Here is an 11,848-nt window from a genome sequence, read left to right as displayed (position 1 = left end):
GGTGGGATGATCCAAGACCCCATCTGCCGATGGAGAACTTGAAACAGTCTATTTTGGGCCATGCAGTGCGATCAGCGGCACACAGCTGCATAAAGGATCAAAGTTATCAACAGCGAACCAACCAGAGGAGTAAAAGGATATACTTTCTTCACAAACGGGACAGATATTGCTACAAAGGTCTTGATTCTACACGCCAAACATAGTCTAGGCCATGGTTATTGTTTTTCTTTGAAAGTGTTGAAACCATTGCACAAAACTGAAATCCTACTTGTGAAAATGAACTTTTGTCAAAGATGGACCATTGTATTGCTTCTATCGTTGCCTCTGGTGATATCGGCACATTACCAAGGGGACAACGGAATTGTTACGCCAGAACATGGATTTTGCCAACCTATTTCAATACCACTATGTACGGACATAGCCTACAATATGACTATTATGCCCAATTTAGTGGGCCATTACAACCAAGAGGACGCTGGACTTGAGGTGCATCAGTTTTATCCTCTGGTTAAGGTACAGTGTTCGCCGGAGTTAAAGTTCTTTCTGTGCTCAATGTATGCGCCAGTGTGTACAGTTTTGGAGAGAGCGATCCCTCCATGCCGCTCCATTTGCGAGAGGGCGAAGCATGGCTGCGAGGCGCTCATGAACAAGTTTGGATTTCAGTGGCCGGAGCGTCTCCGGTGCGAGAATTTCCCCGTTATGGGACACGATCATATTTGCGTGGGCCAAAACGACTCGTCCACTGCCACTGTGCCACCCATTCACAACATGCCGGTCCCCGGAACCCCAGGCGTCCGTGTCTACTCCACAGCTGACAAGCCATTCCAATGTCCTTCTGTTCTCAAGGTACCCTCTTACCTAAATTATAAGTTCCTGGAAGAGACCGACTGTGCGGCCCCATGTGAACACTCCAGGGGTGGCGGTTACATGTTTTTCAATGACAAAGAGATATACTTTGCACGTTTATGGATTCTTATTTGGTCAGTGCTTTGCTGTGCATCCACCCTGTTGACAGTTACCACCTACTTGGTGGACATGCAGCGTTTCCAATACCCAGAGCGGCCTATCATCTTCTTGTCTGGGTGTTACACCATGGTCTCCATAGCCTACATAGCTGGCTACTTCCTGGGGGACAAGGTGGTGTGCAATGACAGCTTCATCCCTGAGGGCTATAAGACTGTTGTCCAGGGCACTAAGAAGGAGGGCTGCACCATCCTGTTCATGATATTCTATTTCTTTAGTATGGCCAGCTCCATCTGGTGGGTCATCTTGTCCTTGACCTGGTTCCTGGCAGCAGGCATGAAGTGGGGCCACGAGGCCATTGAAGCCAACTCCCAGTACTTCCACCTGGCAGCCTGGGCTGTGCCTGCAGTCAAGACAATCAGCATTCTGGCAGTTGGGCAAATCGAAGGCGATGTGCTCAGTGGGATTTGCTTCATCGGCCTCAGCAACCCGGACCCTCTGCGTGGCTTTGTGTTGGCCCCGCTCTTCATCTACCTCTTCATCGGGACCTCCTTCCTGCTGGCCGGCTTCGTGTCACTGTTCCGTATCCGCACCATCATGAAGCACGATGGCACCAAGACAGAGAAGCTGGAACGCCTCATGGTGCGGATCGGCGTCTTCAGCGTCCTGTACACCGTCCCCGCAACCATCGTCATCGCCTGTTTCTTCTACGAGCAGGCGTTTCGGCATCAGTGGGAGCGCAGCTGGGTGAGCCATAACTGTAAAAGCTTGGCCATCCCCTGTCCCGCGCAGGCCGTTCCACGCATGACCCCTGACTTCACAGTCTACATGATCAAATACCTGATGACACTCATAGTAGGCATCACCTCTGGATTCTGGATCTGGTCTAGCAAGACGCTGCACGCCTGGCACAAGTTCTACATTAGGTTCACAAATAGCAAACATGGAGAGACTGCAGTATAGCATGATTGACAACGATCAATGGGACAGCATTTTATCAGACCCCTGACCCCAGAACTTCATGTGGTGTTGTTGTTTTACAGTACATATTGCATGCATGCTGCTCACAGAGTGAGAATGCACACAAAAGACAGTCTTGAAAAACAAGGACGAAACCTGGCTGAAAAACTAACAAACATGAATACAGATGCTGTGTGTGACTGTGAAATACTCTCCTCATATTCCCCATGATCTTACTGTGAGGCATGCAGAATTAAACTGACAGCAGTGATGTCCATTGTTCATTTAGAATTTCTCTCCAGAAACATGGCTGAAATGAAATTGTATGTAGGAATTTGTAGAAATATTGTGAACATTTCTATTTGTATTTAAAGAAAGTGATAATGTGCTTGCTTCACATTTGCACTGAAATAATGTCACAGACTCACTGTCCTTTTCATCATATCCTGGCAATTGATAAGAAAACTTTCCTTATTAAGTACTGTTAAGGTTTTCCTTTTCTCTAGGACTCATATTCAATGTTCATTTGGTCTTAAATTCCTTAAAAGAAACAGTAACAGTTTGCATATGTAAAAATGTTCTTCCCAGGTGCCATGCTTACACAAAGAGATCATGGTACATGTAAAATTAGTTGGAAATAGACATTTGTGTAATTTAACAATTGAAAGTATCCTTTTCTTTCCAACCGTCTTCAGAATTTTACAGATTGTTTTGTGTCTAGACTATATTCTTTTCTTCTCTGTATACACGTAGGTCATTTCATTACAGCAGTAATATACTCCAAAAAGCTGTAATGTGCCTCTGTCTCCATTCCACTTTTTTGGAAACTGCTTCCTCTACATCTGAACTATATATTATCCTTGTTGCTGCAATAATGGCTTTGCAAGTGTCTTCGAATCTGAGTCATACCTAAGCATCTGTTGAACTGTGTAGCACTAGCAGCCAATGAAGTCTCGACAATTACAATCCCCTTTCCTTGTTCTTTCTTTATACCTCTATTCTTCCTTTTTTCCTGAAAACTATAAAATAATGATGGAAGCTTGTACCAAAAAAACACCTGATGTGACAATAAAGTTTAAGTTGAATTGAGACACAGACCATGAAGTATGGCATACCCTACTGCTAATTTGTAATCAATCCCTATCTCTCTGCCTTCAGATGTTATATGTTTGCCTTTTCATACTTTTACAATGAATCACTAAACTCTATTGTACATTTTGTTTGGAGTTAAGGCACAAGCAACAAAGTATTCAAATACATTATTGTTACCCAACTGATTTGTACTAGTGCCACAAATGCTAAATGCAGGCAAATGTCTTCTCTTTTTATTTTTTTGCAGATTAAGTGTGACAGTTTTAGTGTCATGTTTGTCAAGAGAAATTAAGGGGCATTCAGTTGTGCTTCATGATTGAGTTATCTGAAGTCACTGCATGCCGTGCCAGGTTGGAATCCCTGAGTGATACATGTCTGAAATCTATCTGTGTGATGATGTCATGATGCACTGGAGAAAGTAGATACTCTTCTAGTACCACCAACACAGTGGCTCTGGGCTTAGTAGGTACTTGTCCCCAGACATACTGCATGTAGTTACAGGACATAATTTAGAGGGTGTCTGACTGAAATACACAATGAGCGCTTTAGATTTGAAGACAGTTATATTTATTGAACTGCAATAGTTTCAACAGAGTTTAAAACAAAAGAAGAGCAAAGAATAGGGGTGAAATCCTATCAGTCTCTTTTTATTTTGCCCATCCACACCATCTCTGCTCAGTGGTGGACAAAATACTTCCAGTACTTTAGTCAAAGTAAAAGATACTCCTGGTCAAATGTTGCTCAATTACAAATGAAAGTTGCTCTGTCAAATTTGTAGTACAAAATTGCGAAGTACATTTTCTTTTTTAACATCAGTGAATTGCTGTATTATTATTATTATTAGTCATTTTCCTAAAGAATTCAAAGATTTTCCTTAAAAAAAGAAAATAATAATAATAGCGACCTGTTGTGGGCTTGTAGATCTGCCATTTTCACTGTATCTGAAACGGGTTAAAACCTTTGATTGATTGAAGGCTTTATTAGAAGTTTGCATAGGAAAATGTACAGATTCATGACGGTACAGTTCACTGGTACAAGGTCTACTAAAAGGAGATCCATGAAAAGACTAAGCTTATTTCAACAGGAAACCATTTACCACCTTTGACACAAAGATTCCCTTTATGAACTTACGTGGTTAATTCATAATGTAGGCCTATTTTTTCCCTCCCTAGAGATGTAGTGGAGTCAAAGTATAACATCTGTCTTTGAACTGTTAGTGAAAGTATTGTAAAGTACAGACACTCAAGATGTTTACTTAAGTACAGTACTCAAGTAAATGTACTGTACGTTGCTGTCTGCCACTGCCTCTGCTGCAGCCCTCCTCTCCATCTCTTTCTGCTCAGATGAATGGATGGAATGTGAGTGAGAGTCCAGTAACAGACAGTCTCCTGTGCGCTGCTCACTTCAAAGGGCCGCTGAAACATGACGAGCTCCCTGTAAACAGCACCGCCTGGCCCGAAGGCCCACTTCCTGCGCTTAACTCAACTTAATGGCTGGCTTGTTTGGCTTTGCAGTGAAGCAGGGAGACAAATGGACTAGCTAGGAGAGTGAAGGAGAATGTAGGATGTGGGTGGGGTGCTAGAGGTAAAATGAGTGAAATTGTCGAATGGAAAATTCATGTGTAATTTGTCTGCTTTTGTCTCTCTCCAAGGGAAAAACAACAAAGAAAGGGGGGAATTTGTGAAGTTATGGGAGGAAAAAATAACTTGGATACAAAATCAAATGGAACCAGATTCCCTGATTAACTGAATGTTTCACTTTTGCCAGCAAATTCCCTTTTATGTTATATTTCGATGTCTTTATGACCCATCAATTACACATAACTCACAGACTTGTTTACACAGTCAGGATTGGATTTTGGAATGGATTATGTATACAACATGTTATTATCATAATTAGTCGACATAGCTATCAAAGTGAAATCAGTAAATAGTCCAAAACGTGGTGTATGTCTAAATGAAGCAGATGTTCAGGCTTCTGCTTTTTTAAACGATTGAGGTCGTGAAAGTGGACTTACTGTCTCTAACCTCGTTGATTTTGGATCTCAGATCAAGCATGCAGTTTGCTCTTGCTTGGGGGCAAGAAGGGACACGCCAAGAAAAAGAGGTGAGGCAGAAAGTGTTGATAATATGGTGCCACTCATCATTGGAAGGAAAAAAAAGCAGTTTTTTGGAGCCATTGTTCTTGCCCATAAATGAACTGTAAAAATATCATATGAATGAAGAAAATGGGGATCAAGGAAAGACAGCAGTAAGAAAAAAGACATACAGTCTTGTTTTTGGGTGAGCCCTAGCAGCACCAGAGCTCTGAAGTATGAAGCTGGATTAGTAATAAGCATACATTATCCTAACTATAGTACAATATTTGAGATGATCCAGAACACAGTATACATCTATCGCTCCGCTTCTCCTTTGAAATCCTAACAGGAAGTGCAATATGTTCCCTCTCTTATCATTTATTCCAGAGGCAGACACTTTGAGGTGGAATTGACACAAGATTGTTGGCAGGAGATTGGAGGTTCAAATGTGTATTTAGTTTCAACGGTTGATACAGGCTATCAAGATAAACAACAAAATATTTAAATACCCTATACAACATTCATACAATATGCTGAAGTTTTGTCTTTGGTTCCACTAAATGTGAACGTCTATGAAAGTAGTTCCGTATACTCAATTCTAGGTTTCTTAGTCTGTCTTGTGGGGCAAGAAACCCAGGTAAGCCCTAGCTTTGACTTACAGAAACAGAAACAAAGCCATTTTAGTAGATGCTTTTTAGATTAAGGGCACAGTTACACCAATGCTTTTCAATGGGAACAGCCCTAAATCTGTTTATCTGCACAATGTGCAGGTGAGGTAGAAACCTACCTGACAGGGTTTTTATAGAAACCTAAGTGTTATAGATCCTATATTAACTTCCTATAACAGATTAACAGAAATAAACTGCGGCATGCTTCTCATCTCATTCAGTCTATTCATTTCCTCCACCTCTTAGGACTAGGTAATCTCTGAAGACTGATTCTGCTAAAACAGAAGAAGCTGTCGACGCCTCAACACTATTGTCTTAAATAAATATGTAATGTTGTTTGTGCTGTTTGTGCTTCATGCACAACTTTGCAATGGAATTCTATTGCCCATGTTGTATACTCAGACCACTTTAGAGGATAGCTTTGACAAGAACACAAGCACACGCACCTGCATAGTTAGTTGGATGTCTTAACTCACATGAGCAAAAGCTGTAAAATGTATTTTCAAAGAAAACACTCTAGTGTAGATGTAGTGTGAAATAAGTCATCTTACTCCCAAAAAATGCAAATATAATTCTGAGAGTTAATTGAACAAACACATTTTACTGTTATTATAGGTTAGGTTCCTCTCATTCAGGATAAAGTAGTACAGTACATGGTGGCAAGGCAGAACAAGAGGGAGTTGCCAGAGATTCTCCAGCTGTTGCACAGAGAGGTACAGACAGCTGCAAGACAGATATTTTGGGCCCCTGCATTAACCCCTGGGATAATCATGGGTATGATTGTAAGGGAACGTATGTGTGTGTGTGTGTGTGTGTGTGTGTGTGTGTTTGTGTGTGTGTGTGTGTGTGTGTGTGTGTGTGTGTGTGTGTGTGTGTGTGTGCGCGTCTAAGCATGCATGCATGTGTGCGGGTGTGTGTGTTTGTATTACTATTGTTGTGGAGGATGGTAATACCAATCAATCAATATTTTTCTGGTCACCATGAGAAAGGGGTATTTAATTTATTTGCCTTTCTTTTAGTTTGAGGTTAAGGTTAGGGTAAACTCAGACCTCGCACCCTTTTTTCTTTTTTTAATAATATTAATATCATTGGCGTAGCATGGATTACATGTACGAGGCTGGGACAATCAGATTTAGTTGAATTCAGAATTCAGAGAAAAAAAAAAGAAAAAAAAGATATATATATATATATATATATATATATATATATATATATATATATATGGTTGCACCCTTAACTTAAGCTCACGTTACCTAAGCCATAGTTTCCTGGCGCCGGCCCTGGGTAAACTTTGAGCTTTACGGTAGGTTTAGGATTAGGGATAGGTGTGGTTGTGATTACGGTTAAGGTTAGGTTGTGACAGCAGAATTAAGTAAACGTTTGACATGTGGCTCAGGTCACTCCTGTAAAAAGAATACTTTTTCATCCACGGCACCCCTGAATTACATTGGCAGTGGCAACCCACTTTGAGAAACCCTGTACAGTATAGCAATGCTTGTGTGAGTTTGTGAGTAATATGCTGCCCGCACAAAGTGTACCATGCCACTGTCATAATGTCAGCCAACAGAGTGATCATGCAGGTGAAATAGTTTTGTACACTTATACTCATAAATACTATCTTAAGTGCAATTGCTGCTGAAAGTGAAACGTTTTGAAATACATCACTAAAACATCTGTCACTTTATATTGTGAAGTCTAAGACCTTTGACTACTAGTAGTATATACACGAATATCACTACACAGCATGTCTACACTCATGTCATCAACATGGATCAGGAAGATTTGGGAAAAACAAATTTTTGCCCTATTTGTGGAGATAAGCCACCTACGGTCGCTTATCTCCCGATTAGGGAGTCTTACTGGTATATAGACCATGGAATACTGATACTGTGACCTTTAAGCATTGGTTTCTCTGATCATCCTCCTGTAGTGCTGTTTGTCAAGGACTCAGGCTGTATACCCGATAAGAGTAAGGGTTCCACATCTGATGTGTTAACAATTTGTGAGGGAGTCACTTTTGGACACAGGCCCACTCCTAACTGCCCCTGAGCGCAAATATACAGTGACAAAAAAACACCCCAAATTATTACTGTTATATCTCAGAACAATTTGCTTATAGTTATAATCTCATATTCAACCTGCATTTGGCAAAAAAGGCCATTCAATGTTCTGCCACCTGAGCTTGGAACAACTTACAGAAGCACATTAGGTTTCAGGACCATTGATTAATTGAACGTATTAGCAATCAATATACTGTGTGTTGCATAATGCTGGTCAAAGTATACTAACAGTACCAGTATTAACTGGTATAAATCTGTGTGCCTGCATATTCATCTTGGTGAATGAATGAGGGGTTATATAAATTATGGACGGAGTTCTGTAGGGTTTCTCTGTAATTTCCCCTCTCTGCTGAAGGTAATTGCTTCCATGTGGGCTTCCAAGAAAGGTAGTTAAACATAATGCTGTAGGCTACAGGAATATAAGCATAATACTACTCACTGTATACAACTGTACCCATCTATCATGTGGTGCTGCAGCATATTTAAGATGGTGAGATAATGTTGAGTAATAAAAAAGTGAATCATGTCGATCTCAGGATCCAAATGGGAATGGCGTGGTTCCAATCTTCATGGGCCAACCTGTGATGTCACTCAACCCTGTTCACACTTGCATCAGTCGTTATGGCATATATGACTCAACATTTGGCCAAAGTCAAGTCAAGTCAATTTTATTCATAAAGCACATTTAAAAACAACCAAAGGCCGAACCAAAGTGCTGTACAGCATGAAATGTGTATACACAAAACATCAAGGTTTACTTCATAACCTTGATAAAAGCACCATTAGCTTCCATTATAAAAAATCAAACCTCGGTTCGAAGTGGAGCGGTGAATCTGAGCAGCTATACCCTGTCTGTGTGTGTGTGTGACATGCCTCAGATGATTGACCCTGCGGTTTGCGAGATTAGTTCAGGATGCACATAAAAAACACACACGCACGCACAAAGATTCAGATGCACCAGCATTTTCTTATACCTGCCGTTGCATTGAAAAGATACGTGGAATTCAATAAGCCATGGGGCAGACCGTTTTAATATAACTATTTATTACACACAGATTAATAATACAGGAATACAATAATGGGTGTAATATACGGCCAGGTTCCTTCCTCAATCAAAGCCTCAAAATGTAACATTTTCTGTCTCACCAAAATAATAATTACAAAACTAAGCAGTTAGCAAAGGTTCAACAATGTTCATTCTCTAGTTAGAAGCTATAGGATCTCTCTCCCTTATCCCCTCCGTCTTCCCGCTCATTTCTTTGTTTGTGCAGCCTTTGCAAATGCACCCTGTTTTGACCTCCACTGAACTCACAGCTATCTGATACATTCTCCTAATTCTTGGTACGGACTTCACAAACATTCACATATCCATAAATCTTTGTCTAGTCACTGTAGTGTCTAGTTGCCCTTAACGCTGTCAAAGCAATAAGGCACATCATATATAGATAAGCATGTAAGGCACAGTAGGCCTAAGGCTTCTTCAAAATCAATCATTCATCATCACTTACATTATGAAAATGGTTGGCAGTAATGCCAAATATGCTGTGTCTTCCTCAATCACCCACCATGGTCCTTTCGGGTCCATGCTCAAGCTCCCTCAGCCCTATGTTCCCTCAGCCTTATGTTCCCTCAGCCTTATGTTCCCTCAACCCTATGTTCCCTCAGCCTTATGTTCCCTCAGCCCTATGTTCCCTCAGCCCTATGTTCCCTCATCCCAAAATAGGACCCTATGTTCCCTCAGCCCTATGTTCCCTCAGACCAAAAATCTCAGTCCCCCATGGCATTGTTTCCGACGTCTCATTGTTCTGACGCCCCATTCGTCCAATGCTGGTGAATGCTAACCAGGGATCTCCATATATGGGCATATAAAGATGCTAACTCTTTATATGCCCATATATGGAGATCCCTGATGTCATCATTATTAAGGCCATATCTGTGAATGCATGCTAACTCTTTATATGCCCATATATGGAGATCCCTGATGTCATCATTATTAAGGCCATATCTGTGAATGCATGGGTAACAGGGATCTCCATATATGGGTAACTGGTCCGATATATATTAATAAAGGATAACATAAATTAAAAGTTCACATATGGGTATTCCCAGATGATGCCCTGTTAGGGGAACCACACCAACAGAATCCATATATGGCCAAGACTGGTGACCAAGACAGATGGCGTGACCTTGCCCAGTAAGACACCCTTAATGGGACATCGGAACAATGAGATGTCGGACCAATGCCATGGCACCGTCTATTTTGGGCTGAGGGAACATAGGGCTGAGGGAACATAGGGTCTATTTTTGGGTTGAGGGAACATAGGGCTGAGGGAACATAGGGTCTATTTTGGAATTGAGGGAATATAGGGCTGGGGGAAACATAGGGTTGAGGTAACATAGGGTATAATAAATTGTTAGGGAGTGAGGGAACATAGGGCTGAGGGAACATAGGGCTGAGGGAACATAGGGCTGAGGGAGCTTGAGCATGACCCCGTCCTTTCTAAGCAAAGTCTGCAATGGCAATAGCAGCAATGAGTGTTACCTTTGTACAACATTTTACTGTAACAGTTGTAGATATAGACCTTTATTGATCCCACAAGGGAAATTCAGTTGCCATTACAAGTTGTATTTGTTACTTGTAATGTAATAAAAGCCTGGGTTTCTGAGGCTACTTGTAATGTAACTTGTTAACATGTGTAGCATTTAGAGTGCAGATTGAGTATGAGGATGATGAGCACTGTACCTTAGTTGTCAATTTTTACACTTGCAAAACCACCAATGGCCAGAGGGTGCCTCCCTCCCTCTGCCAAACTCAATGTGAAATATATCATCATTGTGAATGGTTATGGCAGTGCATAATGACAGACATGCATAAGTTCATAGACACAATAAGGATTGTGGACTATATTACTTTTCAGTTTTCTACATGACTTATATGTATTTGAACTGCAGCACACACTGATACAAGTGTATACTGTAGCTATCAGATATTCATGAAATATTTCTCCATTTAGTTGTTTTTCGAAATTACAGACAAATATTGACATTATGAATTGACTTTACCTACAGAGTGGTTAGTGTATCCTACACGTTTACATTTCCAGTGTCACTTTGAGCAGGAATGTAATTTGTGTAGATGTAGTAAGAATCGTATATGGTATGTAATATGCATTTCCTTACCTAAATTGCAGTATGAATAAACTATTCAGCTACGATTTTGCACCCATCCACAAGTCAAAAACAAAAGGAAAGGAGACACAAGCTAAAGAGCAGGAAATCACTAAACTGTTGTCAATCATAGGATGCCCATATACCCGCATATTTGCCTGGAGCTCCACTTAAACATTGTATCCTGCCAACAGTGGAATAACCACAGCATTGTTTCCCATGTTGTTAATGTATATCAGTCACGTTCAGGCCAGTACAGACACCATCATCTCGCCGTTCTTTTTGAGAGAGGGAGGGAGATGTGCCTGACAAAAATATAATAAGACACGCAGGCCAAAGGATTCACATATAGTTATCAATTTACTGTAGGCTATACTTATACTGGTCAGTATGTAGTGTTCTGTCAATGAACTAAAGGCTATGTATGTCACCGTGGACCTGATGGGGAGTAAATAACCTTGATTGTTAACATAAACAAAGTTCTACAACAAAGAGTCACTTTGATTAAGGAGAAAACCCCCCCATAGAGACCGTTCACATAATCTGAAAGGTTAATAGCAACACTCTGATAATTTGATTTATGAGACACAACAAAAATCTTACAGCATGTATCTATATTAACAGATCATATGCCCCTGAGGGGGAACAGAGTGGGAAGTGGGAACATTGGGTTGACTCTTTCTCTCTCAACCTGTGTGTGTGTGTGTGTGTGTGTGTGTGTGTGTGTGTGTGTGTGTGTGTGTGTGTGTGTGTGTGTGTGTGTGTGTGGGTGTGGGTGTGTGTGTGTGTGTGTGTGTGTGGGCAATTTTCTTGGTCAAAGAACTCAATTAGCATCCAGTTCCACTGCTGGTTGAAGGTCA

General features: G+C 41.0%; 1 protein-coding gene across 1 annotated transcript; it reads left to right on the top strand.

Moving 5' to 3' along the window:
* Window positions 1-276: 276 nt before the first annotated feature.
* Window positions 277-1,926, top strand: LOC308282906 (frizzled-2-like; the record flags this gene model as incomplete). Its single annotated transcript, XM_080723295.1, has 1 exon — window positions 277-1,926. One exon carries the CDS (start codon window positions 277-279, stop codon window positions 1,924-1,926), a length of 1,650 nt encoding a protein of 549 aa, XP_080579421.1.
* Window positions 1,927-11,848: the final 9,922 nt, after the last annotated feature.

The sequence above is a fragment of the Nannobrachium achirus genome (assembly GCF_963921795.1).
Source record: "Nannobrachium achirus genome assembly, chromosome: 4".
In the NCBI taxonomy this organism is placed as follows: Eukaryota; Metazoa; Chordata; class Actinopteri; order Myctophiformes; family Myctophidae; genus Nannobrachium; species Nannobrachium achirus.
Note: the sequence above shows the minus strand (reverse complement) of the source record. Positions and strands in the feature narration are given on the sequence as shown.